General features: G+C 49.6%; 1 protein-coding gene across 1 annotated transcript in view; it reads right to left on the bottom strand.

Moving 5' to 3' along the window:
- Window positions 1-18,765, bottom strand: part of LOC141219260 (SH3 domain-containing kinase-binding protein 1-like) — a 97,787-nt gene that overhangs the window by 12,736 nt on the left and 66,286 nt on the right. The window contains exon 2 of the mRNA XM_073666028.1: window positions 7,918-8,030. Within this exon, the coding sequence (XP_073522129.1) occupies window positions 7,918-8,030 (113 nt within the window). The remainder of the gene's footprint in view (window positions 1-7,917; window positions 8,031-18,765) is intronic.

The raw sequence follows: 18,765 nt of genomic DNA on the forward strand, positions 1-18,765 counted from the left end.
ACCCCAAACCATCCGCTTCCGATGACGCGCCAATTCTGAAGGAATGTGACCCATATACCTCAGGGCTAAGGCCCAACTCAGCAATACCCTTCTTAAACACTGCTATAAACTGGAAACGCGATAAAAATTCACCATTTTCATGACACAATAATGGGCCCTTCCTCCCTGACCAAACCTGCCAGTAAGCCATTAAACATGTCCTAGGACAAACCAAAGATCCCTTAACCTCACCTAAGACCACACGTTTTCCTCTGCCCAATTGATCTGTCATCCCCTGTCTTATCCAAAATTCAATGCCCCCATCTCGACCGCTCATATCCTCAGCAAACAAACCCCCAACCTTATTCTTGCTTGGTGCCACCAATTCACCTACCCTTAGTGCACCAAAAAATGCCAAAGCAAAAGCCAATCTAAACAATGTGGCCTCGAAAAATGAACAACAAATCCTATCCATTACCAAACCCAAACGTTCCAAGATACTAAAGGTTACCGGCCTACGTTTATCCAACACTTTACCTCCTTTCCTAAAGCCCTTCAAAGCTTGCTTCACCAAAAAGGCCTTCGTAACATCCTTCGTACCCAGCAATTTAAAACCAAATGCTAATCCTGCCACAAACTTGCCAACTTTTGAAATCGACTATCCGCTCTCTGCCGCCCTTTCCCAGCAGAAACAACACAGCCGTCTCTCTATCTACCTCACTCTCCACTCACCCCACTCCCGAATCCAACTTTGCCATACTCGCAACGATGCCTCGTATGATGCCCAGGTCTGCCTTGTGATAGACTCTTGTATTAACCGTCCCACTCCTCCATAACCATCTGCCACAACCGCGAAGGGCATTCTTGACCCACGTCCTCTGCCTCTGGTGCTAGTGCCCGAAAACGATCCCACTGAAAACGAGACAAGGCATCTGCTATGGAATTTTTTACACCTGGCACATGGACTGCTGTAATCCAAGCATTCAACTTAAGACAACAAAGTACAAGTTCCCTCAGCAACCTAATCACAGGCGGCGACAAGGCCGACAAACTGTTGATGACCGATACAACTCCCATGTTATCGCAGTGAAACCGAATTCTTCTGTTGGCAAAACACTCCCCCCAAATATTCACCGCCACAACAATAGGAAACAACTCCAAAAATGCCAAGTTCCTCGTAAGACCCCTCTCTTTCCACAAATTCGGCCACTCACCTACACTGCACCGCCCTTTCCAGTATGCCCCATAACCAGCACCTCCTGCAGCATCCGTAAATATCTCACAATCATAACTGTTCAAAAACTCCTCCTGTATTAACGATCTTCCGTTATAATTTTGCAGAAACAACTTCCAAACTTTCAGATCCTCCTTGTGTTCTTTATTTAAGCGAATAAAATGATGCGGAGCCCGCACTCCTGCTGTCGCTCCAGCCAACCTGCGACAAAATATTCTACCCATTGGCAAAATCCTGCCCGCAAAATTCAAACGCCCTAACAGTGACTGTAACTCCTTCAGTGTCACCTTGCGCAATCTCCCGATCCTATCGACCTCCTGTTTAAGCAAAATCAATTTATCATCTGGTAACCGACACTCCATCCTTTCAGTATCAATTACAATGTCCAGGAAACTTAGGGTTGTGCAAGGGCCTTCCGTCTTTTCTACTGCCAAAGGTACGCCAAAATGCTCTGCCTCCCACTCCATAGTACCTAACAAATTCCTACACAACAATGATTGCGGGGGACCTATAAACAAGAAGTCGTCCAAATAATGAATGACCGACTTCACAGAAGCCAGGTCCTTCACTACCCATTCCAAAAAACTACTGAAAGTTTCAAACAAAGAACACGAAATTGAACAACCCATTGGCAAACATCTATCAACATAATACTCCCCTTCCCAAAAACATCCCAACAACGGGATGCTATCCGGGTGAACTGGCAACAACCTAAAAGCAGACTCAATATCAGTCTTAGCTAGCAACGAGCCTGGCCCATACCTCCGTACCCATTGTGCCGCCGCATCAAAAGATGTATATTGGACCGAACACAACTCCTGCGCAATGCCATCATTCACTGAAAGCCCTTTAGGGTATGACAAATGCTGAATCAAGCGAAACTTATTCACCTCTTTCTTGGGCACAACTCCTAACGGTGAAATAATCACCTTGTTGCTAGGCAATTCCTGAAACGGTCCCGCCATCCTGCCCAATTCAACCTCTTTAGCTAACTTCGTCTTAACCACCTCTGGATAACGGTGAGCCGACATTAAATTTTTAACCGAAAAAGGGACTACATGATTAGGAGCTGGTATTCTAAAACCATCCAAAAACCCATCCTCAATAACTTTAGCCTTCAACTGATCGGGATACCTATTTAGAAAGGGGGCCATCGCGTGAACCCTCACCGGAGTAACCCCCTTGACCGGTAACCACCGACGGCTTTCCTTTTCCTCTCTTAAAGCATTTTGATGCTCTATGTGAGCTTCCATTACAATGGGAGCACACATGCTTGAATTTACAGGAGTTCCCGTACTTGCATTGGCCATCATTAAATTGCCAGCAAGTTCCCGCTTCCTTTTTAATGTTTTGCGCCCCCTTACTACCTCCCCCATGTCCCGCTGATTGATTCCCGCTACTGTTGTTCCCGTGAAAGGACTGCCCATACCTCACTGGAGCCATAACCCTCAACCACAACCCAATGTCTTTCTGATCCCATCTGATCTCCGGTCGGACTGCTTTTCTCTGCCGAAATTGCTCATCATATCTTAACCACGCCTGACCCCCGTAAGTCCTCTGGGCCTCCCCGATAGCATCAAGCTAGCAGAATAAGCCTGAGCAATTATCAGGAGCTTTCTCCCCAATAACACTAGCCAATATTGCGAAAGCCTGTAACCAATTTACAAACGTCTGAGGAATCAACCTCCACCTACGCTTCTCCTCCTCCTCTTTTCTACTCTCATCCCTTTTTCCCTTATCCAGGTTAAACTTTTCCAATGGAAGAAGGGAAAAAATCTCTACGTACTCATCGCGCCAAATTTTTTCCTTTACCTCTTTTTTTAGGTGTGCCCCCAACGGCCCCTCAAAGCACACATAAACTTCCCCTTTTGCCCTATCGCCCAGTCTTACATTATCCGCCTTGTCCTTTTCTGTCTGCACACAAACCGATACCCCAGAAGGTATAATGTCTGCACTGACCCCCGACCTGCCCATCTCGCTTCCCACCTGCAAAGACACCGGTTGACTAGGCACCCACGTCGCTGCCGCGGATGCCAATCCACCCTGATTAACTCCCCCCACTATCTATTCTAGCCAAAAATTGCGACATATTAAACAAAATGTCTCTAAGACCCATTATATCAGACCCGCAACCTCCCCTAATATTTTGCCCGCTGGGCCCCGCCGACTGCCTATCAACTCCCTCATACAGTAATGACCCAGCGGGCGACAAACAAGACATAGAAGCAAACTCACCCAGCTACGCAGGTGCTGTGTCCCTGCCAGCCGAAATTCCTGTGTCCTGCCGACGCCTGGATTCACCTCTATCCTACCCACTCTCCGATCCGTCCAACTCCTGCTGCAGCGCAAGGCCCGCGCCCCTGGCCTCCTCGTCACCAGGGGGGACCTGAGCACTCGCCGCCGTCTCCGCTGCTCATCCTCAGTCAATCCTGGCTCTGGTCCTTCCTGCCGTCCGTGACCTTCCTTGATTTCCAGACCCCGACTCTCGTGTCCGGCCTGTCGTGTTCCAAGTTTGACTGCCAGGCATCCCAGTGCTAATGCCCGCCGCTCCACCGCCTTGAATGTGTTGCATCGAGCCAGGCAGCAGATCTTCAAATTGCCGCTGCCTGCCCGTGAAATTCTGCTGCTGCATCCCTGTCCCATTGTTTCTAGCAGGCACCCCGACTGGAGCATCGCCACGTGTACCTGCCGTGCAAATGATCCTTCTGCTGCTCCCCCCGCTACGCGTCCTCTGTGGTCACGGCGCTTTTAATTGGTGCCTTTTCTTGAACTGGGGGGCGTGTGCATATCTCCGTCGAAGACTTCCTGAGTAGCCCCGTCACGTGATGCCGGTTCCGGAAGTGACGTTGCTAGCACTTCCGGTGATGTCCCACCCACCGGAAGCTGACGTGGCTGTATCGTGGGCATTGCTTCTGGCGCGGCCCGGGCCCTGGTATTGCGGCGTAACACCGGAGCAGGCCGCAGCACAGCCGACCGGGTTCTTTCAGTTGAGGACTGCGATACACTGCAGATGGAGCCCGCAGGGCGGCTAGGCGGATTCCTGCCGCGACGGGCACGCTGACGGGGAGTTCCAACAACACGCTCACCGGACGCAGGGTCCCCTGAGGGGCTCCGCGGCCTGCGCCTGCTGCCCGCACTAACCGTGTCCGGAGAAATCCTAACGGGGGGCCTCGTCCTCCTGCTGGCCCTTCCAGATCTCGATGGAGGTGCTTCTGCCCCATCACTCCCCAGCAATCCAGACAGCTGGGACTCCAGCCACCCTCCACTTCTGGATCTTGCAGCCTCCCTCAGTCTTGCGCTCAAGGAATCTACAGTTGCCATATTCTTGGTAAGTGTCTTCACACAAAAGGACTTTCTCCAATGTTCTTGTCTCTGGGACTTTTCCAATGCTTTCTTCTCTGAACTGACCGTTTCTCACCCCACCCTTTCTGCTTTATCTACCCCCCCCCCCTCAAATGCCCGCCCTTCAACCTATATCCAATCCCTATCCTTTTAAGTTCAAATTACACCCTCCTGTCCCCTCCCGGTCATGTGGGGCTTCCATCTAGGTTCCTTGCCTCCAGCCCCCTTCTTTAGTGAAAATGAATTGACTAGAGAACAACACTAATATGTTAGCTAAGTGCTGTGTTGCGCTTTTTATTATAGTCTACCCTTTGGGACCATTTGAGTTTCCTCCATCCCCAGCTTCCTTCTTATTTTCACAGCATTAAAGTGAAGGTGCCGCAGTTTTGTTTTTTTTGTATTCATTTTTTGTTACATCAGGTCTTATCCTCCAGTCACCTCCAGAACTGCACTCACTATTCTGCTGTTACATCAGGTCTTATCCTTCAGTCACCTCCAGAACTGCACTCACTATTCTGCTGTTACATCTTGTCTTATCCTCCAGAGCTGCGGTCACTACTCTGCTGTTACATCTGGTCTTATCCTCCAGTCACCTCCAGAGCTGCGGTCACTATTCTGCTCTTACATCTGGTTTTATCTGCCAGAGCTGCGGTCACTATTCTGCTGTTACATCTGGTTTTATCCTCCAGAGCTGCGGTCACTATTCTGCTGTTACATCTGGTCTTATCCTCCAGAGCTGCGGTCACTATTCTGCTGTTACATCTGGTCTTATCCTCCAGAGCTGCGGTCACTATTCTGCTGTTACATCTGGTCTTATCCTCCAGTCACCTCCAGAGCTGCGGTCACTATTCTGCTCTTACATCTGGTTTTATCTGCCAGAGCTGCGGTCACTATTCTGCTGTTACATCTGGTTTTATCCTCCAGAGCTGCGGTCACTATTCTGCTGTTACATCTTGTCTTATCCTCCAGAACTGCACTCACTATTCTGCTGTTACATCTGGTCTTATCCTCCAGAGCTGCGGTCACTATTCTGTTGTTACATCTGGTTTTATCCTCCAGAGCTACGGTCACTATTCTGCTGTTACATCTGGTCTTATCCTCCAGTCACCTCCAGAGCTTCGCTCACTATTCTGTGTCATCATGTAACAGAATAGTGAATTCTGATCTGGAGGTGACTGAAGAATAAGACAGCACGTCTTATCCTCCAGTCACCTCCAGAGCTGCAGTCACTATTCTACTGTTACTTGTCACTGGTACCTAATCCATAACATGAGAGGTCACATGACCAGCGACCCTTTATATTTGCATTAATAATGAAAATGCAAATTACTAAATAAAACTGAAACATTTAAATACATTATATACAAAATAAATAGTAAGAACACAAGGACAATATTCAGTCCAGGCCTGGGCCGCAGAGCTGACGCTCTAATATCAGACCTCAGTGACCGCTCTGTACTATATACTCCTGTATATCCAGGCCTGGGCCGCAGAGCTGACGCTCTAATATCAGACCTCAGTGACCGCTCTGTACTATATACTCCTGTATATCCAGGCCTGGGCCGCAGAGCTGACGCTCTAATATCAGACCTCAGTGACCGCTCTGTACTATATACTCCTGTATATCCAGGCTTGGGCCGCAGAGCTGACGCTCTAATATCAGACCTCAGTGACCGCTCTGTACTATATACTCCTGTATATCCAGGCCTGGGCCGCAGAGCTGACGCTCTAATATCAGACCTCAGTGACCGCTCTGTACTATATACTCCTGAATATCCAGGCCTGGGCCGCAGAGCTGACGCTCTAATATCAGACCTTGCTGCATAAGGATCTGCATGTAGTTGTGTGTTGGTATCACTATGTGTCTACGGCTGTGTGCCCACATAGCGTTTAAGAGTTTTTTTCACGTAAATTACGCAGCGCAAACACTTGAAAAACGCTAGTATATATGCCCCCCATGGTCCCCTATGTGAGAACGCAAGTCATGAGCACATGCTGCGTATTATCGCTGCGTAAAAACACGTAGCATGTCCATTAATTTTGCGGTTACGCGGTGTAATCGCCGCCTTATGCGTATGTCCATGCCCACCATGTGTATATTGTGCGCTTCAATATGTGTATGGTACCCGGGTCTGGAGGAGAGGAGACTCACCTCCAGGCCCAGGTACCATAAAACCTGTTGTAAAAAAATAATGAAAATAATAAATATCAATATACTTACCCTCTGTCAGCCCACAATCTCCTCACCGCCGCTGCCTCCGGACCCAGAGATGCATTGCGGCAACGGCCTGCGATGACGCTGCGGTCATGTGACCGTGAGGTCCTCACAGGTCCTGCCGCTCTGTATCTATGGGAACAAAGCTACCGGGGAGGAGCGGTGAGGAGACTTATTATTTTTTACATGCATATGCAGCATCAATAGTAAAAAGTTGGTCACACTTGTCAAGCACTATGCAGTGTGACCAACCTGTCAAGCACTTTTCCAAGTGATGCTAATATCGCTTGGAAAGCTCTTGACAATGTGCATGCTAAAATGCATGCAAAAACGCTGGATTTGCGCTTGTGTTTTGCAGGAAAACGCATGTGAATTAGGCTTGCGCTTTCCCGCAGCAGGGGGATGTGGAAATGATGCAGAAATTTCTGCTTAATTTACGCAAAGTGGGCACATAGCCTAATATCAGACCTTGCTGCATAAGGATCTGCATGTAGTTGTGTGTTGGTATCACTTTGTGTCTACAACAAAATGGCTCCTCACTGTGAGAGATCCTAATTCCTAAACTTCATTGTCTCTTATCCATTTGTAAACACCCAGAAAGGGAGGGGGGAGGAGGAGACATCAGACATGGAGCAAATCCAGCCCAGATTTTCAGCAGTCGTAATGCATGCCAGCTCTACACAAGGTTTTCATGCCAAATTTCAGTAGCGGCTCCCCCTAGTGTTTCAAAGTGGAACATGTCAAACTTTTTAAATTATTTTTCATATTTTACTCCATTAAAAAAATATGATAATATTGGAGAAACTAATCAAAACAATAATACTTTACGTTTTCGCAAATGTTGAAAAAAATTTTTTTTTGATGGCACCTTCCCTTTAAGGCATCTGTACTCATGAGAAGTCTTTACACTCCTTGAAAATTGCATGTGTCTATACATTTAGCAGCTGGGTTCAGGAGAGTGACGACTTATAACCAGGACAAACAGAATAATGAGAAGAATGTGTAAGGCTGGGTCTGTCAGTGGTGTAAAGTGATCCCTGCCGCTCAGGTCTCCTATTCTGTAGGACACTTCTGTAGATTGCATTATAGGCCGTCCCTTAGTCATGAGCAGCATTTAGTTGTGTGGAGCATGAATTGCGGCACATACATACGACGTCAGAGACTGGGAAGGTGGACGTCTCCCGCTGGATTTAGGCCTTGAAGCAGTAGGAGGACTAAGTTTCTCTCCAGTTGACACAAGGGAATCAAAGCCTTCAACATCTAACAGATAAAATACAGATATGGCAACAAATCTATCAACTAAGTGACATCTCTTTCTCTTCAAGTTGGATACGGTCAAACAGCTTCTCTGTCTTATACACGGGCATTTATTCTTTTCATCAGTATTATAAGTACTCAGTCGACTTCCCCAGAAATATAAAGAACCAGGAGGAACTTCTGTTCTATGATGAGATCGGCCTCGTGTTATAGATTTACTCCATTCAGGAGCAGAGGTTTCCCACAACGTAGTGATCTACTGCCATGAAGCTTCTACACTATTCTAATCATTGTATCCTGGGTTTTTATATGTATTGCTTGTATAAATAGGATTTCTAGTTGTAATGATGTACGTTAATCTATAACTGCTGGGCTACCGATGACCAACACAGACTAAAATACATCACATGCCGAAATTTCAACTTATTATCTGTCCCATCTACCCAGTTCTTTGTGACGCGCCCCTGGGCCTGTGTCGCGCTGCGTTGCGCACGCGGGAGCTTACCCGGAGCCGGATCTCTTGAGGGTTGTAGTCTCGTGGCGGTGACCCGGTCCGTGCCCAGGGAGTCAAACTGAGCGGCGATGTATCAGCGGTAGATGTTGGACGACTACGCCACCCGTTGAGTACAGCTAAGGAGCTGCTGCTGCAGGGCAGACCGCTGAGGCCGGTGGTAGGATTGTGCAGCGTGATAGTATAACCCCCAACGGGAGGGGTATGGCCTCAGGGCAGCCGACGTGGATGATGGGGGTAGCAGGAACCACTCGGAGACGGTACGGTGTAGTTCAGGGTCTTTACTGGTGACAACGATAGACCCTCCCGGAGTACTGGCTAGCGATTGGGGCCTGGTCAGTCCTTGAGCAGATGGGATCTCCCCTGGCCAGGCGGAGTTGTAGGCCTCCCAAACTAACGATACTCTTCTGGCTACCTTGCTAGAAGCGGGTATAAGTAGCCCACGTCCCTGAGTGTACCGTGTGGTGCTCACCCGTATGGCCGGTGACTCGGGGCCTTCTAGTAGCTTCCGCTCCACGACGGCGGTGCTGGTCCCACGCGTGTGACCGTGCCTTCGGGTTTCTGGGCCAGAGGACCTGCAATCCCCTGCCGGTCGGTTTCTGCTGCTGGATAGGAGTTAGTCCCCACAGCCTCGGACTCCGGGTCCGGTGATAACTTCTCAGTCAGGGCGAGCTCTGCAGCTGCCAGCCCCTGACTCCTTGTAACACTGCTCCCACAGAGCTCCTGTTGTTTCTTCCCATAGCTGCTTCTCTTCTCTGTCTCTACTTCTGGCATGGCCCAGGAGCTGGGCCCAGCCGGAGCCACAGCTCCCTGTCAGCCCTCCTGGCTGAACTCTCCCTCTGAACTCTCTAACCCTGCCTCAGCCCCAGGTTTATATAGGGGAAGTTCTTCCCCTCCCAGGACTGGGCAGGAGGTGTGGCATGCATAGGATTCCTGACCAAGAGACCTCCCACCTGCTCTCAGACATAACATTGCTGTTACTGTGGAAACCAGACCCCTGGGGTGCCACATTCCCCCCTAGTGAAATTTAGTACTCCGGGACTAAACATATTTTTAAACATAACAAGGTATAAACAATAATAGTACAATAAGAAAAACATATAAAGATGTTCACGGCGTGTCCGCAACCGGGTGCAGTTTTTGAAGAAAAGCAAGGTGTCCATTTCACCAAAACAGGGAGACGTAACCAGGTAGGGGTCTGTCCTGCCCCGAGTCCTTAACAGTCTTTAGTCCGTCCTGGGTTACGCTCCAACTATGTACAAAGGATTCCCGGTAAATCCACCAAAGACTCCCATAAATTACTAGAAACACATAATTATTTACAGGATATGGCCGCTCTCAGTCCTCGGCCAGTGGGGATAAGGAATGGCTGCTCACAGTCCTCAGCCTGGTTTAAGATAGGGGCACATGGGGAACAATTCACTAATCCCAACGGGGACCATATTTTAATTAGCAGCAGTCCTTGTACCCTTACGGGTAACTATTTACAGCTCTTTATTCACGCTACTTCCCTTCAGTAGCTATGTCCTCTTTGTGCTCCCTCCTGAGGGTAGTCCTCAGACCCGTCCGGGTCCTCTTGGCTTTCCTCGTATTGGTAGTACTGCAGCTCCTCCTCGGTTAGCTGGGTTAGTATCTCTGCGACAGTCCTCCTCCCAGGTGGCCAGGACTTTACCTCCCTTTGGGCTGCCCCGGTTAATTGGGCCACCAGGATGCTCACTTTTTTCTCCTCTGTGAGGGGGTACACCTGGAAGAGGCTATCCAGCTTTTCTCTAAAGTCATGCAGGGTATGTGACTCCCCTGAGTACTGGGGTAGCCAGGCTGCCCCCGGGATATAGGGCATGGTGAAAGGCCTGACCGCAACAGCGGTGGCGCTGGCGGGGGTTGAAGCGGTGAAGCTCTCCTGCATATCCGGCATCCTTCTCCCCCCTAGTGGACCGTGGCCTACCTTGCGATGATCCTCTTCCGTAGGCCGCGGCTCCGCAGTGGATCGTCAGGGTTGAAGACCTTCCGTCGCGCTCCTGTGACGTCGGCGTCTGCTGGGCTCCTTCCAGGACCTTACGCAACGTCCGGACGTGAGGTGGGGCTTCAGTTCTCGCGCGCTTTCGGAGTCCACGCCCCTCTTCTTCCCGCGCGGCGTCCTCAAGATGGCGTCCAACGGCGGGAAAACTCCACGGATGGCGGGAAGAAGGCAGAAGATGGCGCCGGATGGCGGGAAAACTTCGCGGATGGCGGGAAGAAGGCAGAAGATGGCGCCGGATGGCGGGAACCTTCACCACTGGTAAGTTTGAACAGTCTTTTTCAGGCACGCAGTACCCGGTGGTTGCGGGCACGAAATCCTGCCGACTACGCCAAAAATTGACGCGCCCCTGGGCCTGTGTCGCGCTGCGTTGCGCACGCGGGAGCTTACCCGGAGCCGGATCTCTTGAGGGTTGTAGTCTCGTGGCGGTGACCCGGTCCGTGCCCAGGGAGTCAAACTGAGCGGCGATGTATCAGCGGTAGATGTTGAACGACTACGCCACCCGTTGAGTACAGCTAAGGAGCTGCTGCTGCAGGGCAGACCGCTGAGGCCGGTGGTAGGATTGTGCAGCGTGATAGTATAACCCCCAACGGGAGGGGTATGGCCTCAGGGCAGCCGACGTGGATGATGGGGGTAGCAGGAACCACTCGGAGACGGTACGGTGTAGTTCAGGGTCTTTACTGGTGACAACGATAGACCCTCCCGGAGTACTGGCTAGCGATTGGGGCCTGGTCAGTCCTTGAGCAGATGGGATCTCCCCTGGCCAGGCGGAGTTGTAGGCCTCCCAAACTAACGATACTCTTCTGGCTACCTTGCTAGAAGCGGGTATAAGTAGCCCACGTCCCTGAGTGTACCGTGTGGTGCTCACCCGTATGGCCGGTGACTCGGGGCCTTCTAGTAGCTTCCGCTCCACGACGGCGGTGCTGGTCCCACGCGTGTGACCGTGCCTTCGGGTTTCTGGGCCAGAGGACCTGCAATCCCCTGCCGGTCGGTTTCTGCTGCTGGATAGGAGTTAGTCCCCACAGCCTCGGACTCCGGGTCCGGTGATAACTTCTCAGTCAGGGCGAGCTCTGCAGCTGCCAGCCCCTGACTCCTTGTAACACTGCTCCCACAGAGCTCCTGTTGTTTCTTCCCATAGCTGCTTCTCTTCTCTGTCTCTACTTCTGGCATGGCCCAGGAGCTGGGCCCAGCTGGAGCCACAGCTCCCTGTCAGCCCTCCTGGCTGAACTCTCCCTCTGAACTCTCTAACCCTGCCTCAGCCCCAGGTTTATATAGGGGAAGTTCTTCCCCTCCCAGGACTGGGCAGGAGGTGTGGCATGCATAGGATTCCTGACCAAGAGACCTCCCACCTGCTCTCAGACATAACATTGCTGTTACTGTGGAAACCAGACCCCTGGGGTGCCACATTTGCACAAAAGAACACAGCCAATAAATGGCCAAGGATGGTAAAAAAAGGCAGAATTTTTGTGTTTTTTAGCCCACTGAAATTGGCCATCAGAAACTGTTGGCCAATTTCAGTGGGCTAAAAAACACAAAGCGCTTTTATAAGACGTGATTTACTGTCATTCATAAGAATTTGCAAATAAAATGGTGAGCAAAAACAGATTGAAACTGAATGAGAGCGGCACTCACCACTAGTACATGAAAGTACAGCACTTTATTGTGGTTGTCACATGAGGAGACATAAAGACATAAATAAGCGACAGCTGTTTCACGTAAACTACGCTTTTTCCGGCTGAGCCTGAAGAAGTGTAGTTTATGCGAAACAGCTGTCGCTTACATTCCTCTTTATTCAGGCTCAGACTGGCCCATAGGGCAGCAGGGAAATCCTCTGGTGGGCCCCAACTCCACTATATGGGCAGTACTTGGCATAATTCACTTGGAACAGAAAAAAAGCAGCATACCATCATTCATTCACCAAAATACCCAGTTTATTATTATATAGAGGTATAGGGAAATTTGTGAACAAGGGTAGTGTAATATTTGCATGCAGTTGAAAAGTGGGTCCCCCAAAGTCAATGTTACTGGTGGGCCTTTGGCACCCCAGTCCGACACTGTCTTTATGTCTCCTCATATGACGACCACAATACAGTGCTGTATTTTCACGTATCAATTGTGAGTGCCGCTCTCATTCAGTTTTTCATGCTGTTTTTGCTCATAATTTTGTACTGTTTTATCTCAAGATGAGCACCACTATATCTGGCAATCTGCTAGTTATGCTTGCCCTAATGCATTCCTGGAGGGGTGTGTTAGCAGCACCCGAAATTCTGCTAATCTGTTATTTATTGGTCAAATAAAATGGTGCACAACATAAATTGAATTAAAGGGCTTGTCCCGTGATTTATTGTCAGGAGCGCACCGCTCTCCAGGCTCACAGCTACCTACTTGCTAAGAAGCAGTGCGCTCCTGCTTGATTGACAGTTCAGGCCAGATGTGAATCTAGCGCTCCCTGATGTTATATGAGGCAGCATTAAAGAAGTGCAGTGGTGCTGAAGCTGGCCAGAATCGGAACTAATAGCAAGTTCCAAAGATCCTGTCCAGTTTCAGTGCCGTGTTTGCAAGCTCACTATGTAAGAGCTTGTAAGTGCATCTTTAGCCACTGCTACTGTCTAGGCTATGAACAGTAAACAATAAAAAAATGCAATTTTAATTATCAGGGGGCAGATATTAAAGGGAATCTGTCAGCCCAATCTGACATTATAAAACAAAACCCTGTAGGGGATATAGTCACTCAAAAAATTACACCTATAGTTCCAAATCCTGCTTCTATTCTGCAGTAATTGAAGTTTAATCAAATAAGCAAATTAGGGAGCTTGATGCATCCTTAGTGTGACCAAGAGGCTCTGCAAACCGATCTCCCACTGATTTTGCACCCTCACTGGTGACTGTCAGCCTGAGCTTTTTCTGCAGACAGTTCTAGCTCCAGGCAAGGCAGCGCTGTCGATCACTAATGAAGGAGGCTGGGCATGCAAAACCAGTGTACGGAACGGTGCACTGAGCCTCTAGACCACTCTAAGGGTGCACAGTGAACTATAATAAGCATATATGATTACAGAGAATCTATCAGCAGGTTTTTGCTATGTAATGTGACAGCCGCATGATGTAGGGACAGAGACCCTGATTCCAGCAATGTATAACTTAGTTACTGGGTCCAGCACTTATGATAGAGTCACAATTTTCTCTGCTAAAGGTCTAGCAGACCTTGAAATGTTGAGCCCTATGTAATCCAGCCCATAGCACTGATTGTACACAGAAAGCTGCCAATGTATATTGACAAAAAGCTGCCATTCAATGTTGGGGTGTGTGGATGGCCTAGGAGGCATGCGGGCAGCTTGTCCTATAGTGATAATCTCCTGCTGATAAAACTCTGATTGTACTGAAACAGCAAAACACAGTCCAGTAAGTGACACATCGTTGGAATCAGGCTCTCAGCCCCTACATCATACTGCTCTCAAATTACAGAGCAAAAACAGGTGACAGATTCCCTTTAAACTTCAGTTTCTCAAGAAAAGAGGCAGTGATTTGTACCACTAAATATATCTACCCGTCTATGTGCTAAGTTTATATTGTCAGTTTGAGCCGAATTAAATAAATAGTAAATTAGAAAGTTGCTTGTTTTTACAAGCGCTTTCCAATTATACCTGACTTTGAAGATGGGAATAACCCTTAAAATAGATAGAAGTTAATACTTATGGTTGATGCTATATTTTAAAACATTTTTAAAGGGTTCATTATTGCATGAATGTAGGATTTTGTATGTTCTCCCTGTGACGCCTCTTCTCGGAAGCCCTTTTCTTTATCCTGGGAGATGGGGGACTCGGAGTCGGGTCCTAAGATGGAGAGATGGGGTGCAGCCGTGGCCCGGACCCGCTCCGTGCTCAGGGCCGTCACAATTTAAAAGGGATGGTATGGGCTTATCCGGGTTGAGTGGCTGATTACAACTACGCCACCTGTGGCACCTGGTGAAGGCCACCAGCGCTGCCGCAGTCCGCTGAGGCCTGGTGTTAGGGCAGCTGGCGTTGTTACTACTCCCCACAGGTGGCGCAAGGCCTCAGGGCAGAGAGACAGGACGGAGGCGGGGTAGTAGTCTAGAAAGTCTGTGTCGTGCGGTGTAGCGCCGATTAAAGAAAGTCCAGAGGCCATAGGGGTGAACTTCCAAGGCTTTACTCACATAAGAGATGGCAGAAGGAAGGCGACTCCCTGCTCCTCGCGGAGTTCTGCGGCCACCAGGGACGGGGGTCCGACAACCTCCGAGCAAGTCCAGTGTTAAATCAGGATCCTGCACCAGAGTTTTCCTAGACTTCAGACCGGGTCCTTTCCCGTCTGTGTGTGTGTGGATAGGCCGGGTCTCCCTCTGAGCTCTTCTCAGAAAAAGGGTACGGGTGGCAGCTCCGCTCCTTCCGATACCCGGTGGGATCCTCAGGGCCTACCGGGCTTACCGACCAGGACGTGGAGTAGCAAGTTCGGGTGTCGGGGGCCGGTACCCCTCTTGCAGCCGGACTCCCTCTGAATATATCAGGTGGGCGAGGACAGGTGGCGTCTACCGCTCCGTCTGCATCCTCCCTGGGATCCATTTGCCATGGAGCTACACTCTTAAGCTCCGGGCCTTCTTGGTCATGGTCCTTGACCGGGCTGAGACGTTCATCATCTCCAGTCGTCCCAAGGCCAAGGTACGAGGGCTGTGTCTCCATCCGCTGCAAGTCCACACAGGATCCACACTCAGGGTCGGAGATCACAGTGTTCACAGTTCCAAGACTGATCAAAGACCAAAGGACCTCCCAAAAGACCATGAACCAAGATGGCTTTTTACTAAATATGAAATTTAAAGTGTCACTAAAATGTGAGTCCTCCACCCTCACCCACTAAATGGTTCCCCTAACTCTTGGTTCCCCAATCTCCCTGTAACCAGGAGGGCAGCACATAGTGCATTCTAGCCCCCTCTGGTGGGAGAAGTGTGGTGTTGGATGTGAAGGAAGGGTCCTGACCATCGCACTGTTCTTACCTCAGAGGAGGAACACTACACTCCATTAGAGAAGTGCAGCATTCCTGTGGCGGTCGAACCCTCAGGGGCGCCACATCCCCGTGTTCGCATGGGTTTCCTCCCACACCCCAAAGACATATTGATAGGGGATCTAGATTGCTAGCCCCCAATGTGGATAGTGTTGATAATGTCTGTAAAGAGCTGTGGAATTAATGACGCTCTATAAGTAAAATAAAAAAAAAGTTCACATGTTGCAGCTGCATTGCATTTTTTTGCCATTTCTATCTCGATTGCAGCAACAAAAAAATGAAGAAAACCCTGCAAAAGCAAAGTGTGAATGCAGCCTTAAATTCAAAATCAATGTCAGCTTTCACATATCTACAACAATCTTGCATTCAAAAACTCATATCCCAAGATAAACTTGTCCTGTTTCACAGAATATACCCATATCTTGTAAAATGCTACAGGCAATAAGAAAGCAAACCAAAAACTATCAGCAAGGAGGGGGCTGGAGACAGCACAGCTAGGGGGAAGCCACCCATGACTGGGATTGGTCTAGAGGTTTCACCCCTCCCCCTTTTGAATGAGGCAGCCTTGGGGATTGGATAATGGGAAGTTGGGGGGTGGGTAGTGGGAGAGGCGCATATATAGGGAAAAGTGTGGGAAAACCGCCATTCCCTGAGGAGCAGCAGAGTGATTTACCCAGAAATGGCGTCCGTCGAATCCCTGGTGGGCCAGCTCAGAGACGTCGCCATGACAACAGGGAGGCAAGCATCTGCGGGCAGGCAGCAGTCCAGGGAACCACTGCTGCCTGGCTCACATGGACGACGCGGAAGGTAAGGAGCGGCGGGTAGCGACACCGCTCTGCCTGGCAGCGTCCAGGCCTGTGCGTCTGGGTCTGGTTGCCGGAGGAGGCCCAGAGCTGCATCCAGGAGTGCAAGACGGTAAGGCGGGAGGCGATCGTCGGGGAGAAGCCAGTCTGCAGCATCCGTGACCGTTCAGGTCCCCCCTGGTGACGCAGAGGCCAGGGGCGCGGGCCTTGAGTGGCGAATGGACAAAGAAGGATCCGATTCCAGCAGTGACCGTGACGGAAGAGGTGATCGTCAGGACTCAGGAATTCCGGCTGGCGGGAACACAGCACCTGCGCAACTGCGTGAGTATGATTCTATGTCTTGTTTGTCGCCCGCAGGGGCTGTTTTGCTAAGGGGAGGTAGTGGTCAGTTTGTAGGGCCAGGGGGGAGGAGTTTAGGTGGTCCCGGGGGTGCAGAGGTATCGGGGATTAGGGATATCTTGCATAGCATGTCACAGATTTTGCTTAGAATGGAGAGAGGTGCAGCGGGTGGGGCAAGGCCATCCCCCGTAGGAGCTTGGTTACCAGGCCAGGAGGTGTTGCTGCAACCCAGTTGCGTTACGGTAGGGTCTGCGGCGGGCACAGAGGTAGCATCTACGGGCGTTTCAGTATCGGTTCAGACGGAAAAGGACAAGGGCGATACGGTGAAGCTGGATGATAGGGCAAAGGGTGAGGTGTATGTGTGCTTCGAGGGGCCACTGGGGGCACATTTAAAAAAAGTGGTGAAGGAGAAAATTTGGCGTGATGAATATGTCAAAATTTTCTCCCTCCTTCCCTTGGAGAAGTTTAATTTAGACAAGGGGAGGAAGGATAATAGCAAAAAGGAAGAGGAGGAGAAGCACAGGTGGCGCATGATCCCTCAGAGTTTTGCAAATTGGCTTCAAGCATTCGCTATATTGGCCGGTGTCATTGGGGAAAAGTATCCTGAAAATTGCTCGGGTCTATTCTGTTACTTAGACGCGATTGGGGAAGCGCATCGTACTTACGTGGGATAAACATGGCTGAGGTACGACGAGCAATTCAGGCAGAGGAAGGCGATGCGGCCTGAGATTAAGTGGGACCAGAAAGATATTGGCCTTTTGTTAAAAGTGATGGCCCCTGCTAGATACGGGCAGTCCTTTCACCGGAGCGGGGGAAGCGGGAGTCAATCGTCGGGACAGGGGGGAGGTAGTCAGGGAGCACAGGGAGGAAAAGAGAAGTCGGGAACGTGCTGGCAATTTAATGATGGCCAGTGCAAATAAGGGAACAGCTGTAAGTTCAAGCACGTTTGTTGCCATTGCAACTGGAGCTCCCATGGGGCTGCAAAATGCTTCAAAAAAGGAAAAGGAAGGATGTCGTGGGTACCGGTCAAAGGGGTTGACTCCAGTGAATCTGCTAGGGATGGCCCCCTTTCTAAGTAGATATCCAGATCAATCGAAGGCCAGGATTATTAATGATGGTTTTTTGGAGGGTTTCAGGATCCCGCCTCCTGACCATACGGTTCCATTCTCTGTTAAGAATTTGAGGTCTGCTTTGTTGCATCCAGAGGTTGTCGGTGTTAAGTTGGTAAAGGAAGTGGAGTTAGGTCGTATGGCGGGGCCTTTTGATAGTCTACCGGTTGAAGGTGTGATCATTTCTCCTTTGGGGGTAGTGCCTAAGAAGGAGCCAAATAAATTTCGCCTGATCCGGCATTTGTCGTACCCAAAAGGTTGTTCGGTCAATGACGGTATAGCGCCGAAATTATGTTCGGTTGAATACACATCATTTGATGCGGCTGTGTCATGGGTTCGTAGGTACGGGCCTGGGTCACTGTTAGCGAAAACTGACATTGAATCAGCTTTTAGGCTACTTCCAGTTCACCCGGCTAGCATTCCGCTATTGGGTTGTTTTTGGAACAAAGGTTATTACCTAGATAGGTGTTTGCCTATGGGTTGTTCTATTTCATGTTCATTGTTTGAAACTTTCAGTACTTTTCTGGAATGGGTGGTCAGGGATGTTGCAGGTGTGCAGTCCGTTATTCATTACCTGGATGATTTTATGTTCATAGGTCCCCCAGATTCGTTTGTCTGTGGTAATTTGGGTGTCGCATTGGGGGGCGATAGAGAGTGACGAGGATAGGACGTTGGCAGTCTTGTTTTTGGTTGGTAAGGCTGCGGACTTAGGGTGGTCGGCATCTAGAATTAGTAAATTTGTTGCTAGGCTCGCATTCGGTTTCAAGTTACAGGGTTTGACTGATGTTACTAAATCCTTTTTGGTCAAGCAGGCACTTAGAGGTTTTCGAAAAGGTAGCAAGAGTTTGGATAAGCGTAGGCCAGTCACGTTTAGTATGTTGGAAAGGTTAGGTCTGGTTTTGGAAAGGATTTGTTGTTCTACTTTTGAGGCAGCTCTGTTTACGTTAGC

Source organism: Phyllobates terribilis, unplaced genomic scaffold (assembly GCF_046119375.1).
Source record: "Phyllobates terribilis strain yellow unplaced genomic scaffold, ASM4611937v1 Scaffold_258__1_contigs__length_2716348, whole genome shotgun sequence".
NCBI lineage: Eukaryota > Metazoa > Chordata > Amphibia > Anura > Dendrobatidae > Phyllobates > Phyllobates terribilis.